General features: G+C 50.1%; 1 protein-coding gene across 4 annotated transcripts; it reads left to right on the forward strand.

The window, feature by feature from the left end:
- The first annotated feature begins 1,667 nt into the window (after nucleotides 1-1,667).
- Nucleotides 1,668-26,107, forward strand: MVP (major vault protein). 4 transcript variants are annotated; one of them, XM_063935282.1, is made up of 17 exons: nucleotides 1,668-1,748; nucleotides 6,694-6,846; nucleotides 7,038-7,233; nucleotides 11,345-11,465; nucleotides 11,541-11,672; nucleotides 13,212-13,306; nucleotides 18,712-18,948; nucleotides 19,441-19,566; nucleotides 19,679-19,837; nucleotides 22,349-22,587; nucleotides 22,673-22,870; nucleotides 23,847-23,991; nucleotides 24,081-24,292; nucleotides 24,418-24,534; nucleotides 24,893-25,019; nucleotides 25,112-25,300; nucleotides 25,417-26,107. In XM_063935282.1, the coding sequence occupies exons 2-17, from the start codon at nucleotides 6,725-6,727 to the stop codon at nucleotides 25,546-25,548; spliced, it is 2,547 nt and encodes an 848-aa protein (XP_063791352.1). In that variant the 5' UTR covers nucleotides 1,668-1,748; nucleotides 6,694-6,724; the 3' UTR covers nucleotides 25,549-26,107. The 4 variants fall into 4 exon arrangements, with proteins under 4 accessions (XP_063791352.1, XP_063791350.1, XP_063791353.1 ...); XM_063935280.1 differs by lacking the exon at nucleotides 1,668-1,748 and adding an exon at nucleotides 1,773-1,908; XM_063935283.1 differs by lacking the exon at nucleotides 1,668-1,748 and adding an exon at nucleotides 1,773-1,908 and having other exon boundaries at nucleotides 6,713-6,846.
- The last annotated feature ends 785 nt before the right edge of the window (nucleotides 26,108-26,892 follow it).

The following is a 26,892-nucleotide window of genomic DNA, read 5'->3' on the forward strand; positions in this document are numbered from 1 at the left end:
ACATAAGCACGGCAGAGGTGACACCCCCCCCCTGCAGCAGGGGTAAGGGACCTTCTCAGTGTAACGGCAGGGGTGACAGACCCCTCAGGAGGCACGGCAGGGATGGCAGACCGCTCAGGAGGCACGGCAGGGGTGACAGATCCCTCAGGAGGCACGGCAGGGGAGACAGACCGTTCAGGAGGCACGGCAGGGGTGACAGACCCCCTCAGGAGGCACGGCAGGGGTGACAGACCCCCTCAGGAGACACGGCATGGGTCACAGACCCCCTCAGAGGCACGACAGGGGTCACATGACAGACCCCTTCAGAGGCGTGGCAGGGGTGACAGACCCCGTCAGAGGCACGACAGGGGTCACATGACAGACCCTTTCAGAGGCGTGGCAGGGGTGACAGACCCAGTCAGAGGCACGGCAGGTGTCACAGACCCCCCTCAGAGGCACTGTAAAGTTGGGACAAGTGATAGCAGACACTGGCTCCTGCCTCCTATAATATGGTATCCGGATGATAGGTCGACAGACAGTCAATCACTATTGGGCGACATGCATTGGGTCGCTGTGGCCGGAGACCCTGTCAGCCACATGGACAATGGCAGCCATGGCACGTAAGGCGTAACCCTCCATCCCCGGCGCCATTTTTAAATAGACGAATTCGCGCTTGGTGCCATGTTTTAGAAATGCATGTTTAATAATGTGTTATATGTTACATCACTGCGCAGTGCGCAGTTGGAGAATGACTGCACGGTTATAGAACTGCATGGACAGAGCACTTATGAGAAAAGTGTGAGGTATTTTGCTTCTAAAAGGCCTTGACAATTGTTCTTGAGACATTTTTGCATAGAAAGCTGTACCCCCCCTGTGGTACTGTGTGTAGAATTGAGGTAAAAAGAGGAGGCCTGTGAGCCTCCAGGTGTATTATACCATTTTCACTCTGCTGTAAAATCTTGCTGTATTTCTGTTGCCCCTAGCAATAGGGAAGGGTCTTTTTCAACACTGTTTGGGCGAATAAAACATCTTCTGCCTCAAGACGACAGCTTCATCTTGTGACCTGCAGGGCTAGGCCAAACCTAGCTCCGTTCTTCGGCTGTCCAGGGTGCACCCAGCGTCTCCAAGCTCCGCCTTCCGCCTGCAAGCGACTATTGGGGATTCGTCAACACCACACAGGGGTGGTAAGACAGCGAGTCAACGCATACAGAGCAGACCCGTAGTTCCAGAGGCCACGGCAACAAGGAGTCTGGTGGTGGCAGCAGCGTGGTACACGCCCATGGCGCAGTGGGCGGAGTCAGTAACAGGCGGTTACTGATGGTAAGCGGAAATCCCCTATTTGACGGGTCCCGTGTGACCTAAATCTCCATTCTGTGACTGGGGACGGGACGCGAGGCGGTGAGGGCTTTCGTACGGAACCGTCTGGCTGCAGTCGCCGTGGGCCAAAGGTTGACACTGACAAAAGGTCGGCATGACAATGGTCGACCCAGGAAACAGTTGACATGAGTTTTAAAAGTTGACATGGGGATGCAGGGCACTAATTGGTGTTCCTGGTCATGTTACAGAGAAAACACCAATTTAAAAAAAAAAAAAAACCCGCATGTCAACCTTTTTGTCGACCTAGACACTATCGACGTTTTTCAGGTCGACCCATAACCCTGTGATATAATGTAGTGTATAGCGGGCTATGGCGGCTGCTCTCCGGTCGGTGGTGACATAGGGAGAGGCCGCCTCCTCCCCCCGCTGCTGCAGGCGCAGGACGTCGCCAGGTAATCGGGGCTGCGGCCTTCTCCAGTCCCCAGTGCAGCGGGCGGGGCGGCCCCTCAGTGAGAGCGGGCGGGGGCGGCTCAGTGCTGCGTACACTGTAGTACTAGGAAGTTACTGTCAGTGCCCGGCCTCCTCTCGCAGCTCCCGCACGCCGCCGCCTCTGTATGTATATAGGGGGTGTGATGTATGTAGTGTATGTATATAGGGGGTGTGATGTATGTACTGTATGTATATAGGGGGTGTGATGTATGTAGTGTATGTATATAGGGGGTGTATAAGAGCTGAGTAAGGTACATGGGAGTGTATAATGTATAGCAGGCATGTACTGTATGTATAATGGCTGTATCACCTATAGGTGGTGTGTGATGTGTGTGGTATAGCAGGGCATATACTGTACAGTGTAAGGGCTATATATAGTATAATAGGTGTATAATGGCTGTATAAGCTATAGGGGAGTGTATAATGTGTAAGCTATAGGAGGTGTACAATGTATAGGTTTATATAAGGGTTGCATAATGTATAAGCGGTGTATAATTTATAAGGCTATATAAGGAATAAGGGGTGTATAAGGTTTAAGAGGGTATTTTAATGTATAGGGGAGTGTATAATGTATAGGGGGTGTATAATGTGTAGCAGGGTATACAATGTATAGGGGGTGTATAATGTGTAGCAGGGTATATAATGTATAGGGGAGTGTATAATGTGTAGCAGTGTATATAATGTATAAGGGCTGTAGAGGTGAGTATAATGTATAAGAGCTGTATGGGGGGGTGTAATGTGTAGCAGGGTATATAATGTATAGGGAGTGTATAATGTGTAGCAGGGTATTATAATGTATAAGGGCTGCATCATTTATAGATATATATGGTATAGAAGAGTGTATAATGTGTAGCAGGGTACATAATGTATAAGGGCTGTATAGGGGAGTGTATAATGTGTAGCAGGGTATATAATGAATATGGGCTGTATAGGGGAGTGTATAATGTGTAGCAGGGTATTTAATGTATAGGGGGTGTATAATGTGTAGCAGGGTATTTAATGTATAGGGGGTGTATAATGTGTAGCAGGGTATTTAATGTATAGGGGGTGTATAATGTGTAGCAGGGTATATAATGTATAGGGGAGTGTATAATGTGTAGCAGTGTATATAATGTATAAGGGCTGTAGAGGGGAGTATAATGTATAAGAGCTGTATGGGGGGGTGTAATGTGTAGCAGGGTATATAATGTATAGGGGTGTATAATGTGTAGCAGGGTGTATCATGTATAAGGTCTGTATAGGGGGTGTATAATGTGTAGCAGGGTATATAATGTATAAGGGGTTTATAGGGGAGTGTATAATGTAGCAGGGTATATAATGGGTATCCGGACTCCAGGTCGACACACCTTAGGTCGACATGAACAAAGTCGACATGGAAAAAGGTCGACATGAGTTTTTCACAATTGTTTTCTTTTTTGGAACCTTTTCATACTTAACGATCCACGTGTACTACGATTGGAACGGTAATCTGTGCTGAGCGGAGTGGAGCGAAGGCACCATGCCCGAAGCATGGCGAGCGAAGCACTAATTGGGGTTCCCGGTCACACTACGAAGAAAACGACACCAAAAAAACATTAAAAACTCCTGTCGACCTTGTTCCTGTCGACATTTTGTACATGTCGACCTAAGGTGTGTCGACCAAGTGGCGTCGACCTAAGGTGTGTCAACCTTTTTGTTGTCGACCTGGAGTCCCAGACCCATATAATGTATAAGGGCTGTATAGAGGGTGTATAAGGAATAGCAGGGTATATAATGTATAGGGGAGTGTATATTGTGTAGCAGGGTATATATAATGTATAAGGGCTGTATAGGGGAGTGTATAATGTGTAACAGGGTATATAATGTATAAGGGCTGCACAATTTATAGATATATATGGTATAGCAGTGTGTATAATGTGGAAGTGCTGTGTGTGTGGTATATATGGGTATGTGTAAGTGTGTGAGCAGGGCCCTCTTACCTCTCTGTCTCTCTGTTATTACCCAGTCCTGTCTTATTACTGTTTTATTTGCCATTGTAAAGCGCAACGGAATATGCTAGTGCTATATAAGTAACTGTTACTAAAATGGCATACATGCCTGGTATATACTTTAAGAGTGGCTTGTGTAATGTATTGGGGTATATAGTGTATAGCAGGGTGTAAATGTACAGGGGGTGTATAGTGGTGTTTGTATAAGGTAATTAGTGTATAGGGGTGTATGTATAATGACATGGGGTATGTATTGGTTAGTGGGACGTATAATGTATAGGCGGGTGTATAATGTACAAGGAATTTATAGTGCATAATGATTAGTGTATAGGTGGTATACATTGTGCAGGTAATTCTACTGAGATAGGATATAAGGGGTTATAATGTATAAGGTGTAGGGAGCTCTGTAGAGATGGGCTGCAAGAACCTGTATAATCTGTAGGTGGTGAATTATATAATTTGTGGTATATAATGTACAGGGAGTTCTGCAGTAATGTGCTATAAGATGGCGTATAATGTATAGTGTATATAACATGCTCAGAGTCTGCAGGGATGGGCTGTAGGACGTGTTAAATGTTTTGGTGGTGTATTATATATATATATATATATATATATATATATATATATATATATATATATATATATATATATATATATATACATACATATAAAGGAATTATTCTGTGTGGTGTTGGTGATATATAATGTACCGGGAGTTCTGCAAGGAATAGTGTATAGTGAATCAGATTATAATGTTTAGGTGGCATATAACGTACAGGGAGTCTGATAAGATGGTGTATAATGTTTAGGTGTCCTATACCATGCAGGGGAATCTGCTGAGATGGTGTATAATGTATAGGAGGATTATAATATTTAGGTGGCATATAACGTGCAGGGATGGGCTATACAGGAGTGTATAATAACCCCCATCTCTGCCCATACGGGAAATGCTGCACCCTGAGAGGCCGGACGCAGAATCTGCTGTGTGGATTTCTCCTGAGCGTCCTGCAGCATCCTGATTACTCCCCCCGCAGCAGCCGCCGGGGTCAGATGACTAAGTGGTGACTCTGATGATCAGAATGTTACGTGGGGAGAGATCTGCTCTGTATAATCGATAGGACACTAGAATAATGTGTACTTAGCTTCTGCTCCTGTGTAGGTAGATGGGTGGGTTCCAGGTACTCCATGGAAGAGTGTTAGAGACAGCTAGTAGCGGGTGGGATTACCCTGACCCCCGCTGTGTATGTAACGCTGCAGGAGATGACCAGATACTCCTATAGGAAGGTGCTGAGCGTGCCAGGTGTATGTGTACCTGTGCTGGGGAAATGTCAGCTGTAGCGTATACTGACTGTGTAATGAATGTTGCTAGGTGTTCCCGGGGGCGGTTCTGCTGCCAGGTGACCTGATCCTGCTCTAGTATAAATGTAACACCTGGAGGCAGTGTAACGTCTGGGCAGGTGTGTCTCATTACACCTGACAGCACCTTCCGGATCTTGTCTTCATATTCATTGCTGTGTCATCCTCTGAGCGTCTGCTGGATCCTTCTGTGCCCCCTATCTTCTGATACTGTGAGTGCCATCCTGTGCAGTGCTACACCTCCTGCCCTGCCATCCTGTGCCCTGCTCCACCGCCATACAGTCCTGCACCTCCCGCCCTGCCATCCTGTGCCCTGCTCCACCGCCATACAGTCCTGCACCTCCTGCCCTGCCATCCTGTGCCCTGCTCCACCGCCATACAGTCCTGCACCTCCTGCCCTGCCATCCTGTGCAGTGCTACACCTCCCGCCCTGCCATCCTGTGCCCTGCTCCACCGCCATACAGTCCTGCACCTCCTGCCCTGCCATCCTGTGCCCTGCTCCACCGCCATACAGTCCTGCACCTCCTGCCCTGCCATCCTGTACCCTGACCCACTGCCATACCCTGTCCTGCCATCCTGTGTCCTGATCCACCGCCATACAGTCCTGCTACTCCTGCCCTGCCATCCTATGCCCTGATCATCCACCATACACTCCTGCACCTCCTGCCCTGCCATAGTGTGCCCTGATCCACCGCCATACCCTGCTCTGCCATCCTGTGCCCTGATCCACTGCCATACAGTCCGGTATCTCCTGCTTTGTCATCATGTGCCCTGATCCACCGCCATACCCTGCCCTGATCCACCGCCTTACAGTCCTACACATCCTGCCCTACCATCTGTACCCTGATCCACCGCCATACCCTGCCCTGCATCCTGTGCCCTGATCCAACGCCATACAGTCCTGCACCTCCTGCCCTGCCATCCGGTGCCCTGATCCACCGCCATACCCTGCCCTGCATCCTGTGCCCTGATTCACCGCCATACAGTCCTGCACATCCTGTACCCTGATCCACCGCCATACCCTGCCCTGCCACCTGATCCACCACCATACAGTCCTGCACCTCCTGCCCTGCCATGTTATGTTGTGCCATCCTGTACCCTGATCCACCACCGTACCCTGCCCTGTTGTCCTGTGCCCTGATCCACCGCCATACTCTGGTCCTGCACCTCCTGCCCTGCATCCTATGCTCTGCCATCCTGTGCCCTTGTCCACCGCCATACTCTGCCCTGCCATCCTGTGCCCTTGTCCACCGCCATACTCTGCCCTGCCATCCTGTGCCCTGATCCACCGCCATACTCTGCCCTGCCATCCTGTGCCCTGATCCACCACCATACTTTGCCCTGCCATCCTGTGCCCTGATCCACCGCCATACTCTGCCCTGATCCACCGCTGTAGAATCCTATGTCTCCTGCCCTGTCGGTCTCTGCTCTTCCTTGTCTCTCCTGTCCTGCGTCCTTTACCTCCTGCCCTGTGAGCGTCTGCTGTGTGAGTCTGCCCATTGCGCTGTGTGCGTCTGTATGTGCGTGCTGTGTGCTATAATACCGCTAGATGTGAATACTCAGTATCACTATACTCTGTGCTCAGTCTTTCTCCGACACTTCAGACCAGCTTGACAATGAGTGAGGAGTCGATCATCCGTATCCCGCCATACCACTACATCCATGTCCTGGACCAGAACAGCAACATCTCCCGCGTGGAGACCGGACCTAAGACCTACATTCGGCAGGACAATGAGAGGTGAGCCCCAATAACACGGCGTTGGTGCGGCTGCGACCCCAGCAATTGCCTCATCGAGGTACAAGGGGCAGAACTCTCTCTCTGCCGGTCGCCTGTGTGTCTTTACAAGCGTGCAATGCTCTGCGAGTAGAGTGATATAAGGATACAGAGCTCTGTATGTAAGGTGGACTTAATGTCGCAATGTTCTGCAGGGTCCTGTTCCATCCCGTCCGGATGGTAATGGTGCCGCCACGCCACTACTGTATCATTCAGAACCCGGTGGTCAGGGACGCCGCACGCAGCGCGCAGTTTGACGACATCGGACAAGCGAAACTGCGGCACGGTGACCAAGAGATCCGGCTGGCTCAGGATCCGTTCCCGCTGTATCCGGGGGAGGAGTTACAGCAGGTACGTCGCCGCGGTTTACCGTGTGCTTTGTATTAATGGAAAACGTCAGAGAATTCCTTGCTGGGTTTTTCTGTCCTTTATGGATAAAAGTGAAGAGTGAATTCCCTGCAGACCTGTGACCCTCGTGCTGCTGCTTCCACTGAATAAATCAGTACGGAGTATAACATTGCGCAAGCTAATAGCATTCATTTGCTGCAACACAGGCGTGGCTGGGAATCGGCACTCCACCGCTGTGACATAGTGTATAGCACCTGGTAATAAGACACACCTGTGCCTCCTCGTGTACATACCACAGTGTGGGCCTAATGCTGAGGTGAGAATAAAGGAAGAGCAAGTAACTGTGTACCTGGTGCAAACCTTCTGCACGCTACATGTGTTATGTTTGTATGCAGGGTAAATACTGGCTGCTTCTGTATGTAGCCCACATATGCTGAGCAGCAGTATTGTTACACAGCAATGTAGATCTGAGCTAGGACACGCCCCTCCCACATTTGCCCATGTTACATCTGCCCCACCTGCAGCACAGCATGGTGTTACCCCGGTGCACAGTTACTGGCTCTGAGCTAGGACACGCCCCTCCCACATCTAACTCTCTCTGCCCATGTTACATCTGCCCCACCTGCAGCGCAGCATGGTGCTACCCAGGTGCACAGTTACTGGGTCTGAGCTAGGACACACCCCTCCCACATCTAACTCTCTCTGCCCATATTACATCTGCCCCACCTGCAGCGCAGCATGGTGTTACCCCGGTGCACAGTTACTGGCTCTGAGCTAGGACACGCCCCTCCCACATCTAACTCTCTGCCCATGTTACATCTGCCCCACCTGCAGCGCAGCATGGTGTTACCCAGGTGCACAGTTACTGGCTCTGAGCTAGTACACACCCCTCCCACATCTAACTCTCTCTGCCCATGTTACATCTGCCCCACCTGCAGCGCAGCATGGTGTTACCCAGGTGCACAGTTACTGGCTCTTAGCTAGGACACGCCCCTCCCACATCTAACTCTCTGTCCATGTTACATCTGCCCCACCTGCAGCGCAGCATGGTGTTACCCAGGTGCACAGTTACTGGCTCTGAGCTAGTACACACCCCTCCCACATCTAACTCTCTCTGCCCATGTTACATCTGCCCCACCTGCAGCGCAGCATGGTGTTACCCAGGTGCACAGTTACTGGCTCTGAGCTAGGACACACCCCTCCCACATCTAACTCTCTCTGCCCATGTTACATCTGCCCCACCTGCAGCGCAGCATGGTGTTACCCAGGTGCACAGTTACTGGCTCTGAGCTAGGACACACCCCTCCCACATCTCTCTCTGCCCATGTTACATCTGCCCCACCTGCAGCGCAGCATGGTGCTACCCAGGTGCACAGTTACTGGCTCTGAGCTAGTACACACCCCTCCCACATCTAACTCTCTCTGCCCATGTTACATCTGCCCCACCTGCAGTGCAGCATGGTGTTACCCAGGTGCACAGTTACTGGCTCTGAGCTAGGACACACCCCTCCCACATCTAACTCTCTCTGTCCATGTTACATCTGCCCCACCTGCAGCACAGCATGGTGTTACCCAGGTGCACAGTTACTGGCTCTTAGCTAGGACACGCCCCTCCCACATCTAACTCTCTGTCCATGTTACATCTGCCCCACCTGCAGCGCAGCATGGTGTTACCCCGGTGCACAGTTACTGGCTCTGAGCTAGGACACACCCCATCCACATCTAACTCTCTCTGCCCATGTTACATCTGCCCCATCTGCAGTGCAGCATGGTGTTACCCAGGTGCACAGTTACTGGCTCTGAGGTAGAACACGCCCCTCCCACATCTAACTCTCTCTGCCCATGTTACATCTGCCCCACCTGCAGCGCAGCATGGTGTTACCCAGGTGCACAGTTACTGGCTCTTAGCTAGGACACGCCCCTCCCACATCTAACTCTCTGTCCATGTTACATCTGCCCCACCTGCAGCGCAGCATGGTGTTACCCAGGTGCACAGTTACTGGCTCTGAGCTAGGACACGCCCCTCCCACATCTAACTCTCTGCCCATGTTACATCTGCCCCACCTGCAGCACAGCATGGTGTTACCCAGGTGCACAGTTACTGGCTCTGAGCTAGGACACACCCCTCCCACATCTAACTCTCTCTGCCCATGTTACATCTGCCCCACCTGCAGCACAGCATGGTGTTACCCCGGTGCACAGTTACTGGCTCTGAGCTAGGACACACCCTCCCACATCTAACTCTCTCTGCCCATGTTACATCTGCCCCACCTGCAGCGCAGCATGGTGTTACCCCGGTGCACAGTTACTGGCTCTGAGCTAGGACACGCCCCTCCCACATCTAACTCTCTGCCCATGTTACATCTGCCCCACCTGCAGCGCAGCATGGTGTTACCCAGGTGCACAGTTACTGGCTCTGAGCTAGGACACACCCCTCCCACATCTCTCTCTGTCCATGTTACATCTGCCCCACCTGCAGCGCAGCATGGTGTTACCCAGGTGCACAGTTACCGGCTCTGAGCTAGGACACACCCCTCCCACATCTAACTCTCTCTGCCCATGTTACATCTGCCCCACCTGCAGCGCAGCATGGTGTTACCCAGGTGCACAGTTACTGGCTCTGAGCTAGGACACACCCCTCCCACATCTCTCTCTGCCCATGTTACATCTGCCCCACCTGCAGCGCAGCATGGTGCTACCCAGGTGCACAGTTACTGGCTCTGAGCTAGGACACACCCCTCCCACATCTAACTCTCTCTGTCCATGTTACATCTGCCCCACCTGCAGCACAGCATGGTGTTACCCAGGTGCACAGTTACTGGCTCTGAGCTAGGACACACCCCTCCCACATCTAACTCTCTCTGCCCATGTTACATCTGCCCCACCTGCAGCGCAGCATGGTGTTACCCAGGTGCACAGTTACTGGCTCTGAGCTAGGACACACCCCATCCACATCTAACTCTCTGTCCATGTTACATCTGCCCCACCTGCAGCGCAGCATGGTGTTACCCAGGTGCACAGTCACTGGCTCTGAGGTAGGACACACCCCATCCACATCTAACTCTCTCTGCCCATGTTACATCTGCCCCACCTGCAGCGCAGCATGGTGTTACCCCGGTGCACAGTTACTGGCTCTGAGCTAGGACACACCCCTCCCACATCTCTCTCTGCCCATGTTACATCTGCCCCACCTGCAGCACAGCATGGTGTTACCCAGGTGCACAGTTACTGGCTCTGAGCTAGGACACACCCCTCCCACATCTCTCTCTGCCCATGTTACATCTGCCCCACCTGCAGCGCAGCATGGTGTTACCCCGGTGCACAGTTACTGGCTCTGAGCTAGGACACGCCCCTCCCACATCTAACTCTCTGTCCATGTTACATCTGCCCCACCTGCAGCGCAGCATGGTGTTACCCCGGTGCACAGTTACTGGCTCTTTTTCGCTTTGCCCCCAGCTTAGAATAAGCCCCATAAAGTGTACAGCTCTTTATGGATTTTGCACCAGTCTGCCTAAAACCCGGCGCGTTCCTGCCTACTCTCCGCTATTAGTACGCCTGGCACGTGGAGAGGTGAAAGCCATCAGAAGCTGCCACTGGGCAAAAAAGTGCAAATGTCACATTTATGTCCGCCCTCCTAACACTTGCAAGTCGCCCCTTCCATTACGTACAGGAGTTTTCCGAATGCACCGCTAACTTTACTTTCATTTACTTTTCAGACTTAAATTAAAAGTGAGGGCACAACATTCCATTCTGCATTGCACACCAGGCAAAGTGCGCCTGACTAGATGGAAGTGCAAGGTCTGAGGTGTGCCCCATTAATGGTTTAGGGTGAGATCTGTTATCCACCAGCTCCGAACTGGTACAAAGTTTGCATTCTCTTTCCAGCACCTTCTATAGGTGAATCTACTCCTCCCAATGGCCAATACAAATGCGCCCATCTCGCTCAGTAGACCCGTGCACTGCGGTGGAAATCTAGGTGCATCAATTACTTTCTGCTCCTCGGCTGTTTTGCGCCTGTAGAAATGTTTTGAAGATAAATATGCCAGTGACGGAACCCTCTGATTATCAGTCTTGTGATGTCTGCTATCTCTTCCCCCCCTCCCGTTTGGCACAGGGCATTACCCCTCTGACGGTGGTCCTGGCTAACACCGCACTGCACCTGAAAGCTCTCCTGGACTTTGAGGATGACAATGAGAAGTTTGTGGCCGGAGACGAGTGGCTCTTCGAAGGACCAGGTGAGTAGTGTTCTAGACTGGACCATCCCTTCTCCATCATCCGCTGAGAGAGAACTGACGTCTGACCCCACCTAGGTACCTATATTCCCCGGAAGGAGGTGGAAGTCGTACAGACCATACAAGCGACTGTGATTCGGCATAACCAAGCAATCCGTCTGCGTGCCCGGAAGGAGTGCCAGGACCGAGAAGACCGTGCGCGGGTTACTGGTCAGTGTTTGGCTGTCTTTATAGAGTAGTTCTCTCTGTCCTTTTCCTCTTCTCTTATCCTCCTACCGATCCCAGTGTATCTTCTCCCTCTCTTTCCTTCTCACACTCTATAGCCCTCATGATCAGTCACCTCCCAATGGTTTCACAATATCTTTAAAGTTACGCTGCAGTCATTTTCAGGAAGTCTTGCAGGGCCGCCAATCCGGCGATGGTTGTATAACGATGCCCAGAAGTGGTTACAGATCTGGTTTTACTGGTATTTAGTAATTGAGATCTGCCACCTTTATATCAGTGATTTGCCCCCTAGGCAGCTTATGCCATGTGTAATATCTGACTGGGGGTAAATGTTATGGAGGCCGGAATGACAAAATAGGTGTGACCTGTGCGGTCATTGTCAGTCGTGGATGGGGAAAGTCCCAGTATGGGAATTATAGTGGAGGAAAGAGATATTATATGTGTCTAGTGATGTCAGCCAGGGACGGAGATAGGTCATGAAATATATTATTACTACTATTCTATATAATGTACACCCTACTGTAAATTATAAGGATATTAGAAGCTTTGTGGCCTTTTGGACGAGGCTCAGGGATTTTACACTGGTCAAGGATCCCCCGGTGACCTAACATTGGCCCTCATTCCGAGTTGATCGCTCGCTAGCTGCGTTTAGCAGCAGTGCGCAAGCTAGGCCGCCGCCCTCTGGTAGTGTATCTTAGCTTAGCAGAAGTGCGAACGAAAGCTTAGCAGAACTGCTCGTAAAAATTTTCATGCAGTTTCTGAGAAGCTCCAAACCTACTCCTACCTTGCAATCACTTCAGTCAGTTTAGTTCCTGCTTTGACGTCACAAACACGCCCTGCGTTCGGCCAGCCATACCCCGTTTCCCCAGGCACTCCTACGTTTTTGCCTGACACGCCTGCGTTTTTCAGCACACTCCCGGAAAACGGTCAGTTACCTCCCAGAAACACCCACTTCCTGTCAATCACTCACCGATCAACAGAGCAACAGAAAAGCGTCGCTCGACCTTGTGTAAAACTGCATAGTTTTGTGTGAAAGTACTTCGCGCGTGCGTACTGCGGCCCATACGCATGCGCAGAAATGCCGCTTTTTCAACTAATCGCCGCGCTGCGACCGAAAGCAGCTAGCGATCAACTCGGAATGAGGGCCTTTGGCAGTAGTGTACAGGAGGGGTGGCCCGTTATTCCTTATATGCACACGTTTCCCCTATGAGCACCGAACGGAGTGCACTAGTATATAGATGTTATTTACAGGAGTTTATACCTATATTAGAGTTTTGTGTATTTATACATTTATTATTGGTTATTATAAATGAGAGGGAAGCCAGGGAATATATGTAGCAGCCGTGTGAGTGTGAGGAACCATTTTGACCTAGAGGTGAATACGGTACAGACCCCCGTCCCCGTTTTGCATTCATATCTAATCGCTTGAAGCTGAAGTCGTTCCTCCCGCTCTCCTCCCCCGTCTCTCTCATTGTGCCCCGGGCGGATGAGAACTGACTTTTCCTACCCCTGTCTGTGTTGTAGGGGAGGAGTGGCTGGTCAAGAAGGTCGGGGCGTATCTTCCTGGAGTATACGAAGAGGTGGTGGATGTTGTGGACGCATTTGTCCTGACAGACAAGGTAACTGCCCAATGGTGGGGTGTAACCGATCGTTGTATGAAGGTCAGGGTCCTATGTAGTTGAGCATTCTGTTGGAGGCGGAGGGATAACGGGGCTTTCAGCTGAGACTAATAATCCTATTTATTATCGAAGACTTCAGAGCGAACTTCAAATACGATCACGGACCGTTGGCTGATAACGGTGGAAAATGGCGTCTGAAGTTCTCCGCTGTTTTTATATCACGTTCACCTTGTGATCTTTGGTATAAGTAGCGCTGGAAAAAAGTGGTGATACAACATATGTACAGATGCAGCCGCCGTCATCTATCCCGCGGCACGGGTACACGTGTCGCAGGTGTGACTTGCTACGTCGGGCTGTGACTATTCGCAGCCCCCATGCATTCCTATGGATGTGTGCGTGCCATAGTCGCAGGCACACTAGCCGATCCAGCTTTGCCGCAGAGAAGGGCATTCTGGGGCAGATTTATTAAGTCTGGGGAAGTGATAAAGTGGACTGAGATAAAGTACCAGCCAATCAGCTCCTAACTGCCATGTCACAGGCTGGGTTTGAAAAATGACAGTTGGGAGCTGATTGGCTGGTGCATTATCACCTTCCACTTTATCACTTCACCAGGCTTAATAAATCTACCCCAGAGTGCGTTACAGCTCGGAGTATCTACATGATCCCGATCGGATATAAGACTTCACTCGGCGCCGGTGTTTGTGTAGCTTTCTGCATCAGCATGGCCTGTTCAGCAGCACAGCACCGTACGCACTAGCAATCTCCATGTATGTGCGCATACCTAATCTGACACACGTGCGGATGCTTATTCGCTTTTTTTGGCGCATGCGCGGTTTGCAGAAATCTGATTTCCACTTGTGTCCGACACAAAATCAGGCCCTGACTGTTTAGGCTAAAGCCTCCCGAGGTGGGAGGAGAGAATCGCGGTGAATGCCTGGCACCGAGGCATCCGGGTAATAACCGGTTATTGTACCATATTGGTAGTTCCGTTTCTCCTAACTGCTGGAGGAACCGTCGCTACTGTATGCCCCCGTTACCCACCTCGGTAATAACGGAGACAGGTTAGTGAGTAATACAAAATAGGAGGTAGAAGCGGATAGACGTAGAAGGTGGTAAATGTTCTAGGAAGAATCATTCATTCACATCTCAAACAGTCAAAGGTGACAAAGACGTGTAATTACTTTACTGTGCCTTTATCTGCGGGAACCGTCACTTAGATTATACAGGCTGGTCATATACAAACGAATCTCCAGATAACATTATGTTCCCTTCCCGACCTATGCGCTGACACCTGCGCCGCCCGCGGACTGTCACAGTTTACATAAAGCACTTTTCTTGTTATTGTTATCAAGTCCCTATTAGACGGTGTGTGCGTAATTCCAGCTGCAACATACGGACGCAAATAGCTGCAGCGTTTCATTACGGTATTTTATTTTATACATTAATAATGTATTTAATACGAGAAACATGTATTCCCTAAGTCAGAGGCTCCCAAACTCACTCCCTAATGCTCTCTAAATGTCACGTCTGCGTGTACTGTAGCCACGTCCGCCCCAGGTATATAACATGAACTCCTAGACGCCTTCTGCATATTACTGACTGGTCATGTGACTGTTACAGCCGCTGGTGAATCACACTCGAGTCCCAAGTCCGATGGCTCGCCCTCATCCACCTCCATAATAGGACTGTGGACTCTCCAGCTGACTGTAAAGTAATTATTGTCCTGAACGGTAAAACACCCAGGAGACAATAAGGGAACTCCCCCCCCCTTCCCAGGCTTTCCGGAGATTCTACCTATTTCTAATCTGCCTATTGCAGGGACTGCGTGCGTTATCCAGCAGTGGAGCTACAATGTGTAATACTGGCCACGTGTTACAGTATATTAGCTGATACCCAGTGCCCTGAGAATACCCGCGATGCCCATTAATAATCTGAAATTCATCAGATCACTATTGGGCAAGCTGTTAATTGTGGTCAATAGATGCCTGTAATCACCTGACGGCTTTATAACAAGGCAGAGAAGTCGTCAGAATGGGGGCACAGAGCTGGGGCTATGCTAGCCTGCTGCCCGTCATTCGTCAAGGCAAACCTCTGTATATACCACCCACCGTCATGATATCCTCAGCAAATCTTACAGAAGAGGGCTCCTGTCACTGTTAGTATGGGCCCCTGCTGCCTTACAGAAGAGGGTTCCTGTAACTGTTAGTACGGGCCCCTGCTGCCTTACAGAAGAGGGCTCCTGGCACTGTTAGTATGGGGCCCTGCTGCCGTACAGAAGAGGGTTCCTGTCACTGTTAGTACGGGGCCCCTGCTGCCTTACAGAAGAGGGCTCCTGTCACTGTTAGTATGGGCCCCTGCTGCCTTACAGAAGAGGTCTCCTGGCACTGTTCGTACGGGCCCCTGCTGCCTTACAGAAGAGGGTTCCTGTAACTGTTAGTACGGGCCCCTGCTGCCTTACAGAAGAGGGCTCCTGTCACTGTTAGTACGGGCCCCTGCTGCCTTAAAGAAGAGGGCTCCTGGCACTGTTAGTATGGGGCCCTGCTGCCGTACAGAAGAGGGTTCCTGTCACTGTTAGTATGGGCCCCTGCTGCCTTACAGAAGAGGGCTCCTGTCACTGTTAGTATGGGCCCCTGCAGCCTTACAGAAGAGGGCTCCTGTCACTGTTAGTATGGGCCCCTGCTGCCTTACAGAAGAGGTCTCCTGGCACTGTTCGTACGGGCCCCTGCTGCCTTACAGAAGAGGGTTCCTGTAACTGTTAGTACGGGCCCCTGCTGCCTTACAGAAGAGGGCTCCTGTAACTGTTAGTACGGGCCCCTGCTGCCTTACAGAAGAGGGCTCCTGTCACTGTTAGTACGGGCCCCTGCTGCCTTAAAGAAGAGGGCTCCTGGCACTGTTAGTATGGGGCCCTGCTGCCGTACAGAAGAGGGTTCCTGTCACTGTTAGTACGGGGCCCCTGCTGCCTTACAGAAGAGGGCTCCTGTCACTGTTAGTACGGGGCCCCTGCTGCCTTACAGAAGAGGGCTCCTGTCACTGTTAGTATGGGGCCCTGCTGCCTTACAGAAGAGGGCTCCTGTCACTGTTAGTACGGGCCCCTGCTGCCTTACAGAAGAGGGCTCCTGGCACTGTTAGTATGGGGCCCTGCTGCCGTACAGAAGAGGGTTCCTGTCACTGTTAGTACGGGGCCCCTGCTGCCTTACAGAAGAGGGCTCCTGTCACTGTTAGTATGGGCCCCTGCTGCCTTACAGAAGAGGTCTCCTGGCACTGTTCGTACGGGCCCCTGCTGCCTTACAGAAGAGGGTTCCTGTAACTGTTAGTACGGGCCCCTGCTGCCTTACAGAAGAGGGCTCCTGTCACTGTTAGTACGGGCCCCTGCTGCCTTAAAGAAGAGGGCTCCTGGCACTGTTAGTATGGGGCCCTGCTGCCGTACAGAAGAGGGTTCCTGTCACTGTTAGTATGGGCCCCTGCTGCCTTACAGAAGAGGGCTCCTGTCACTGTTAGTATGGGCCCCTGCAGCCTTACAGAAGAGGGCTCCTGTCACTGTTAGTATGGGCCCCTGCTGCCTTACAGAAGAGGTCTCCTGGCACTGTTCGTACGGGCCCCTGCTGCCTTACAGAAGAGGGTTCCTGTAACTGTTAGTACGGGCCCCTGCTGCCTTACAGAAGAGGGCTCCTGTAACTGTTAGTACGGGCCCCTGCTGCCTTACAGAAGAGGGCTCCTGTCACTGTTAGTACGGGCCCCTGCTGCCTTAAAGAAGAGGGCTCCTGGCACTGTTAGTATGGGGCCCTGCTGCCGTACAGAAGAGGGTTCCTGTCACTGTTAGTACGGGGCCCCTGCTGCCTTACAGAAGAGGGCTCCTGTCACTGTTAGTACGGGGCCCCTGCTGCCTTACAGAAGAGGGCTCCTGTCACTGTTAGTATGGGGCCCTGCTGCCTTACAGAAGAGGGCTCCTGTCACTGTTAGTATGGGCCCCTGCTGCCTTACAGAAGAGGGCTCCTGTCACTGTTAGTACGGGGCCCCTGCTGCCTTACAGAAGAGGGCTCCTGTCACTGTTAGTACGGGGCCCTTGCTGCCTTACAGAAGAGGGCTCCTGTCACTGTTAGTATGGGCCCCTGCTGCCTTACAGAAGAGGGCTCCTGTCACTCTTAGTACGGGGCCCCTGCAGCCTTACAGAAGAGGGCTCCTGGCACTGTTAGTATGGGCCCCTGCTGCCTTACAGAAGAGGGCTCCTGTCACTGTTAGTACGGGGCCCCTGCAGGCTTACAGAAGAGGGCTCCTGGCACTGTTAGTATGGGCCCCTGCTGCCTTACAGAAGAGGGCTCCTGTCACTGTTAGTATGGGCCCCTGCAGCCTTACAGAAGAGGGCTCCTGTCACTGTTAGTATGGGCCCCTGCTGCCTTACAGAAGAGGTCTCCTGGCACTGTTCGTACGGGCCCCTGCTGCCTTACAGAAGAGGGCTCCTGTCACTGTTAGTACGGGCCCCTGCTGCCTTAAAGAAGCGGGCTCCTGGCACTGTTAGTACGGGGCCCCTGCTGCCTTACAGAAGAGGGGGGGTAATTCCAAGTTGATCGCAGCAGGATTTTTGTTAGCAATTGGGCAAAACCATGTGCACTGCAGGGGAGGCAGATATAACATGTGCAGAGAGAGTTAGATTTGGATGTGGTGTGTTCAATCTGCAATCTAATTTGCAGTGTAAAAATAAAGCAGCCAGTATTTACCCTGCACAGAAACAATATAACCCACCCAAATCTAACTCTTTCTGCACATGTTATATCTGCCCCCCCTGCAGTGCACATGGTTTTGCCCAATTGCTATCAAAAATCCTGCTGCGATCAACTTGGAATTACCCCCGAGAGCTCCTGTCACTGTTAGTACGGGGCCCTGCTGCCTTACAGAAGAGGGCTCCTGTCACTGTTAGTATGGGCCCCTGCTGCCTTATAGAAGAGGACTCCTGTCACTGTTAGTACGGGGCCCTGCTGCCGTACAGAAGAGGGCTCCTGTCACTGTTAGTAGGGGCCCCTGCTGCCTTACAGAAGAGGGCACTTGTCACTGTTAGTATGGGGCCCTGCTGCCTTACAGACGAGGGCTCCTAGCACTGTTAGTATGGGCCCCTGCTGCCTTACAGAAGAGGGCTCCTGTCACTGTTAGTATGGGCCCCTGCTGCCTTAAAGAAGAGGGCTCCTGGCACTGTTAGTATGGGTCCCTGCTGCCTTACAGAAGAGGGCTCCTGGCACTGTTAGTATGGGTCCCTGCTGCCTTACAGAAGAGGGTCCCAGTCACTATAAGCATGGGGTCCGGTGTGTATTTGGGGAGCTCCTCCTCCACCCCTTGCAGTAGACATTCCGTATGTTAGTTCCATACAGATCACTGAGTGTAGTGAAATCTCTGATGTATGACCTGTGTTGTAGAGAGCTCTGCACATCCGTGCCACCAAGACGTTCCGCGATGAGAAATCGAACCTGCGGCGCACAGGAGAGGAGTGGCTGATTACCATGGATGACACAGAGGCCTACATCCCCAATGTCTATGAGGAGGTGATGGGAATCGTGGATATTACCACTCTGAACAGCCGCCAGTACTGTGTAATCCTGGACCCCGTGGGGGCTGATGGAAAGCCTCAACTTGGACAGAAGAAAGTTGTAAAGGTAACGTGGGACCCCATTATCTGCTGCTTATAGAGTTCATGACAATGAACGCAGCCTTATCCCCAGGTCTGTGTCATCTACCCATTCCCTGCAATACCTCATGGCCCCAGCATTTACACGTAACACTGTATAAAATACTTATATTATGCTAGTGATTACAAATTACCATATAATGTGGAGGTCACAGCTTAGAGTATAAACTTTTATTTGTTCGGCCCAGCCTGGTTGTCTGGCCTTGTAGCTAGGCGGGCCAGCCCGGGTCACTGGCCTTGTAGCTAGGCGGCCCAGCCCGGGTCACTGGCCTTGTAGCTAGGCGGCCCAGCCCGGGTCACTGGTCTTGTAGGTAGGTGGCCCAGCCCGGGTCACTGGTCTTGTAGCTAGGCGGCCCAGCCCGGGTCACTGTCCTTGTAGGTAGGCGGCCCAGCCCGGGTCACTGGCCTTGTAGCTAGCCCAGGTCTTTTTGTTAAGATACATGTTTCTCTTTCTTTACAGGGAGAAAAGTCTTTCTTCCTCCAGCCTGGTGAGAGCCTGGAGTATGGAATCCAAGATGTCTACATACTGTCAGAGGAGGAGGGCCTGGTCCTGAGAGCCTTGCAAGTCCTAGAGGAGAAGGATGAGGTATGGAATAAGAACAGGAGACACAGCCCATGTAAAGTCGCACTTATATGATTTCTTTCCCGAGCATTTTCATTCCAGATTTCACTGATACTTTTCCTGTATCTGCTGCTAGGATGGGAATGAGGTGGAACGCAAACCTGGAGACCGCTGGATGATTAGGGGCCCACTAGAGTACGTTCCCTCAGTGGAGGTGGAGGTTGTAGTGAGGAGGCAGTCTATCCCCTTGGATGAAAATGAAGGGATATACGTACGAGACATCAAGACCGGGAAGGTATGACTGACGCACAGGCAGCCATCTATGACCTGTAGGTTACTGTGGGTGCAGCCAGTTCTCTCTACATAATTGTGGTTATGGATAAAGAGCATTGGCTAGCACCTGCTGGAAATGTCTGTCAGAAGATCAGTAAAGTCCCCAGTAGTCCGGGAAACGGAGCTGTGTGACTGGGTGATGGCTCAAGCTGTCAGCTGTTGTCACTCAGCGTGGCGGACCGGAATAGCACCCTGGGCGACCAGAATATAAAACTGATATCTGCGTGACTGTGACAGCTCCGGAATCACCCGTTGTAGCCCCCTCCTCCCCGTAAAAAGACCACGGCTAAACTTCTTTTAAATTAAATCCAAGTAAACATTTGGTTTAATTAGCAAACCTCTAAAGGATTCACATGATGCTTCTGCTCTGATGTTGTTCATGATCAAGTTGCTTTGTGGAGGAGAGGGAATAGCATCTGTTTATCCAGCGGAGATGAGACACTTTCAGTTGCTTGTTAAGTCTTCTCCGTCTTTATCAAGAGTACCACAGTGCAGAAATCACAGATTTCTACAGCGGTGCAGCCCCCGTATCCTGCTATGGCGGCACTGCTTGCATATCAAGCAATGAGGGGAAAAGCGATTCTTTTGGTTGATTGTGTATAACACATCAATACATATTCACTGGCACACTGCTCAATCAGATTAATGATGTCACTCGGGTGCTAAAAGGGAGGGGTAATGCTTGGTAAGAAGAACATTTTGGTATCCCTAATGCACACTGAGCAACATTTGAAATAACACTGCATAATAGCAAAATATACAGAGATCTTGGTTGCATATATTTGCAAATATAGGGTTTAAGCCCCCAGGCCAAAACGGCAAGGCGTCTGTTCCACTGGGGGTCCCTAACATTAGGTATGAGTCCGGGGCACGGGACCCTACAACGCCGGCACAGGCTGGCAACCCAGGGCAGCACACAGGTGAAAATTAGGAAATTAGTAAGGGTTAATTAAGAAGCACATAGGTGCTATGTAAGTGAGAGGTGTGATTAAAATAATACAAATATATATTTTATAAAAAGTGATAAGAAAAAACAGCCCAGCCACACCAGCAAGGGGGCACTGCGCCCCAACTCCCCCCCAAAAATAATTACAATGTGTCTGGGTCAGATAGCCCAGTGTAAGGCCACATGATAATGGCTCCTACAGCATCTGGAGTCAGCAATCTCTCCCAATGCTGACCCATCCATGCCTCTGTAGATTGCAATACACATTCACTGGCAAGCTGCTCAATCAGATTGTGATGTCACTCAGGTGATAAAAGGGAGGGGTAATTCTGGGTAAGAAGAATATTTTGGTATCCATAATGCACGCTGAGCAACATTTGAAATAACACTACATAATAGCAAAATATACAGAGATCTTTGTTGCTTATATTTGCAAATATAGGGTTTAAGCCCCCAGGCCAAACAGAAAGGCGTCTCTGTTTCACTGGGGGTCCCTAACACTAGGTATGAGTGTGCAGCGCAGGACCCTACCACACCGGCACACTCTGTATGAGCGGTTCTGGAATTTGATGAGCTTGCCTGAAGAGATGAGTTTTCAGGGAACGCTTGAAGGTTTGGAGACTAGAGGAGAGTCTTATTGTGCGTGGGCATGCCACAGAGTGGGTGCAGCCCGAATAAAGCCCTGCAGTTAAATATGCAGCATAAAGCGATGAAACGGAACGTGGCTTTGCACCAACATCCAGCATTGATAAATCTGCCCCTAGATCGCTGCCCTGACTGCCCGGCCCCCGAGCTTTGGCTGCTGTTTTTGAGCAATGCCTTTTTGTTTTCCTCTTTTATTACTGTGCGACCTGTATTCTCCCCTCCTGACTATTAATCCCAATATTACAAGTGGATAGAGAATGATGACATATTATTATAGACTTTTCACTGGTCATAATAAAAAAAAAAAAAGCCAATTCATGAACTTCTATTGCAAAGAAATGTCATTAAATAAGCCGGATTCATTCCTAACCTTACGAGTGTTGTCCCCACCTCAAATACAGCGTGTTCCCTGCTGATTTTGCATACAGCGCTATATTAAATGTCTTTTGGTGGGTAATTCATTTGAAGGTTTGGACAAAGATCCTACACAGAAACCTGCCAAAGAATAACTGTTTCCCGTCCAGTAAGGCTTTGGTTAATGGACGCAGCGGCAGACACACAAGTTGGAAGGGGTTTGGGCTAGGAGCAAGGCTTGTGCTGGTAGATACTCTACCCCACTCACATCTGATTTGCCATTGGGATTCCATATATGACACAACACACAGCACCACCTAGTGGCTGAATTATGGCGGCTTTTGGTTGTATTGTTGCTTTACTGTTTTCTTGTAAATGCGGCTACACTTGTGGATACATTTACTATAATAATGGATGTTGCAGTATAATGCATCAGTAAATTAGTACAAAATTAATGTTTTCAAGGTTTGGCAGCCTTGCTGCATCCGCATCCATCATGCCTCCATCCACTTCTTTCTCTCCTGCCAGGTGTGCGCGGTGGTAGGACACACTTACATGCTGACCCAGGACGAGGAGCTGTGGGAGAAGGACCTTCCCTCAAACGTGGAAGCACTGCTTGCCTCCGGGAAGGACCCCGTTGCAGACAGATCCAACCGGTCTGCCCAGATACAGGAGGCGCAGGAGCGGGATAAGACCAAGGCGGTCACCTACCGGGTGCCTCATAATGCTGCCGTCCAGGTGTACGACTACCGGGAGAAGAAGGCCAGGTCAGCTCCACCAACATTCACGGCCATGTGACATAATCACCAGCTCTAGTGATTATTAATTGCTAATGGTCTTCTCCTCCTCCAGGGTGGTGTTTGGCCCCGAGTTGGTGATTCTGGGGCCGGATGAGCAGTTCACAGTCCTCAGTCTCTCAGGTGGTAAACCGAAACGGTCTAATGTCATCAAAGCCATCTGCCTCCTCCTGGGGCCCGACTTCTGCACGGACCTGATCAATATAGAGACCGCGGACCACGCCAGGCTCCAGATACAGCTCTCCTACAACTGGTGAGAACCCTGGGGGTATTTCCACGTAATGTATGGAAACAAACTGCTCTACTCTAATTCTCTAAATGTTTATATACGTCCCTATTTATTTCATTGGTAAGTGCAATACCTTGGTTTGGCCACATAAAATAAAAGGTCCCAAGATACTCTAAGCTCTGAGTGATGTCCGTAACTTTATCAGCACTCGGTTAACCCACGTGACGTGGGTCTGACACAACTACCTGCCCTGTATACAGAAATGATTGCACGCCCAGTATCTCTCCCACTCACTATTCATTTCCAGTGTCTGCCATCACAGGCTGGATTTCAGGAGGGACACACTCCAAGTAGGAAGCTTCTGATCTCCTTACACAATTACACTTAACTGCTAGTTATCATTACCCAAATAATAATCTGTAGCACAGATATGCTGCATGGAGTAGCCGAATCCACGGGCAAAATGGATCCGATAAGAATCACAGAGACCATTCTTATAAATTGAAGTTTAATATGAAAAAGATACACACAATGCTTAAAGTATACACAAGAACAATTAATAAGAATGGCATACAAAGATCATCTTAGGCAAATAGTTTTCGTATACACAAAAATGAAAAAATTAACAGAAGTCTTGCTTACATAAATTTGCAGGGAAACACCGGAACATGGGGCAATTCCCAATGATTGGCTCCCCAGAATTGTACAAAGTTCTGCATGTCAGATATTATATCGGGGTGTCTGGTTGCCCTCCCTTTTAGGCTTTCTGTGTCCATGGAAATTAGCCTAGATCCTGTTTGCCAGCACCAAACCTCCTTAGGTCTTAGATGGGGAGTAAGCATGCTGTCACCAAGATGGTGGAGGGGTGGGAGAGGGGTGACACTCCCCAGGCCGTAGTCTCTGAAAGGGCAAGCCTGGAATGTATGACTCCATCATTTTACCATTATCTGTCTGTTGGATCTTGTGATGATCCTGAGTAGATTGTTTCTCCCACTCACAGGCATTTTGAAGTAAAGGATAAGACCGACGCGGCTGAGGCTTCAAAGATTTTCAGCGTTCCAGACTTTGTGGGCGACGCGTGCAAAGCCATCGCCTCCCGGATAAGAGGGGCTGTGGCTTCCGTGCAGTTTGATGACTTCCACAAGGTGGGTGTCTATAGACCGCCGCTCCTTGTAGACCCCCTAATTATCATTATTGTACCCCTAACGGCTGGTTGTACTTTCCTCTTCCGCAGAACTCCAACCGCATCATCTGCTCCGCTGTCTTTGGCTTTGACGAATCCGTGAAGATCCGAAACTCCTTCAAGTTCCCCCAGAATAACCTGATCATCACCAGCGTGGACATTCAGTCGGTGGAGCCGGTAGACCAACGCACTAGAGATGCTCTGCAGAAGAGTGTCCAGTTGGCCATTGAAATCACAACAAACTCCCAGGAGGCTACAGCGAGGTGAGAGGCACTAAGTCCTCCTGTGTTACAAGCCCTAGAGGGACTGTGTTAAGAAGGCAATAGGCCGGGCAATGTGCGTCTCATCTGTGAGTCTGTCTCTCACTGACCATTGCCTTTCCTTGCAGACATGAAGCTGAGCGCTTGGAGCAGGAAGCAAAGGGACGGCTAGAGAGACAGCGCATCACGGACCAGGCTGAGGCGGAGAGGGCCCGCAAGGAGCTGCTGGAACTGGAAGCCATGAGGTATATGGGTGTCCAGGATCTTTAAAATGATAACTATTTTTTTTTTCATTAATTTTTATTTTATTTTATTCTATTTATTTAAAATTCTCCTGAACTGCAAATCAGATAACGCCACCTAATGGCAGCTGGCGGTACTGCACCAAAGTAAACTGAGAAAGCAGATCGGATTTCAGGCAACCACGATTAGTTTATGGATAGTTAGAATTCTGTGATTTTAAGCAAAGCATGAAGAATATATTGTAAGTAAGTCTTGGAGAGGCTCCAAAAGGGACCATTTTTGTTCTACTTGTTTTATTTGAGGTTTGCTTCTCAACCATGAACTTCGGCCTCTGCATGTTATTTTCTCCTTTGTTCCCAGTACTGCGGTGGAAAGCACGGGAGCTGCAAAGGCCGAGGCCCAGTCTAAAGCAGAGGCAGCAAAGATCGAAGGTGAAGGCGCTGTCTTACAGGCCAAACTGCGCGCCGAAGCTCTAGCCATCGAGACGGTGAGAGAAGGACCACATGATGGAGCTGTATGAGTGACTAGGTCTTTGTGTGGATGTACCGTGACGCTCTCCTCTCTCTTTCCTTTGCGCAGGAGGCGGAGTTGCAACGACTGCGGCAGGCCCGAACTGAGGAGCTGAAATACCTACAAGAAAAGAACAAATTGGAAGTGTCGAAAGAGCAGGAAATCGCAGATATCGCAGTGAAGAAGTTCCGGGGGATGACAGAGGCCATTGGAACGGAAACTCTGAGGGACATTGCACTGGCTGGCCCTGAGCTGCAGGTGACTACCCACCAGGGAATTTCTCTCCCGCCCGACCCCCTACACATCGCTACTGCTTTGGTTCATGGTGGGGATTCTTTCTTCTTTTCTCATCTCTTTATCTTTTCTCCCCACAGGTAAAACTGCTGAAAGGTCTGGGAATTCAGTCCACTCTGATTACCGATGGCTCAACACCGATCAACCTCTTCAGTACAGCGACCGGTCTTCTGGGGATTCCCGCCAAGACACTGCTGGAGAAAGATGCATAGAAATGAAACCAATGATGCTCTCACCTGTATTACTATTTGGGCCCATTAGTCTGCAGTGTCACTCATTATCCTATTCACTGGTCTTCTGCATTGTCCAGCAGTGTCACTCATTATCCTGTTCTCTGCTCTTTTGCTCTGTCCAGCAGTGTCACTCATTATCCTGTTCTCTGCTCTTCTGCATTGTCCAGCAATGTCACTCATTATCCTGTGCTCTGCTCTTTTTCCTCTGTCCAGCAGTGTCACTCATTATCCTGTTCTCTGCCTTTTTGCTCTGTCCAGCACTGTCACTCATTATCCTATTCTCTGCTCTTTTGCTCTGTCCAGCAGTGTCACTCATTATCCTGTTCTCTGCCCTTTTGCTCTGTCCAGCAGTGTCACTCATTATCCTGTGGTCCATCATGCACTACTTACATGGCTGTCTTCAGATCTGTGTCTGTCTGTATCTGGTGTGCCTTACCTCTGCCCCTAGCCCAGCGAGGGGTATTATATAACCATAACCTGTATAAAAGACAAATCTGTGTCTGTGCTCAATAAACCTCAGGTTGTTTTTTATTTTCAACGACTTGTGTATAATTATTATTTCTTAGTATAATGCCTGCATATAACACATCGTTCAGGACAGGGAAAATAATCACCGTAATTAACTGAGAAGTAAGAAGGCGCTGCCTACGCCCAAAGGCTTACACTCTATATTGAAATATTCGTTTGATACATGTGGATAAGTGTCACATATTGTATAATGGTTTAAACAGATTTAAAGGGTGATGAGTGCTTGGTGGTATATATGATAGGGTTACGCAGCAGTATTGGTTTGGGGCTCAAAGGATTGTTTGAGTGTTCAAGGAGAACTAATGTAAGTTTTGTGTGAACTGTGTAGGGGACTGGTAATCGTGTAGTATAGATGGGGGTGTTAAGTCGGTGGTTCTGGAATTTGATAAGCTGACGGAAGCGGTGAGAAACCTTGAAGCCGTTGTAGGCTAGAGATATCTTATGTGAGGGTGGGAGTTCCTCGGGTGGTTGCAGGGTGAGAAAAGTCCTGTAACTGGGAATGGGAGCCAGGTAATGAGTGTGGGCGAAGAACTGTGTTGGAGATCTTATGAGACAATGGAAGAGATGTATGTACATTTTGTTACAGCAGTAGAATGTTTCGCATCTTAAATGTCTAATTTAAAACAGATTGTTGGGGTGAAAGCGCAGTTAAGGGGAAGACCAGTAGGAAGAGAAGTGCCACCGTGAATGTATGTATGTGTGTGTGGGGGGGGGGGGTTAAGTACCCCGTATTACCGGCGTGTCAGTAACATGGGTCAGCAGCGATGGCGAGAGAACTGCAGAGGATAATTTGCA

This window comes from Pseudophryne corroboree, chromosome 7 (assembly GCF_028390025.1).
Source record: "Pseudophryne corroboree isolate aPseCor3 chromosome 7, aPseCor3.hap2, whole genome shotgun sequence".
NCBI lineage: Eukaryota > Metazoa > Chordata > Amphibia > Anura > Myobatrachidae > Pseudophryne > Pseudophryne corroboree.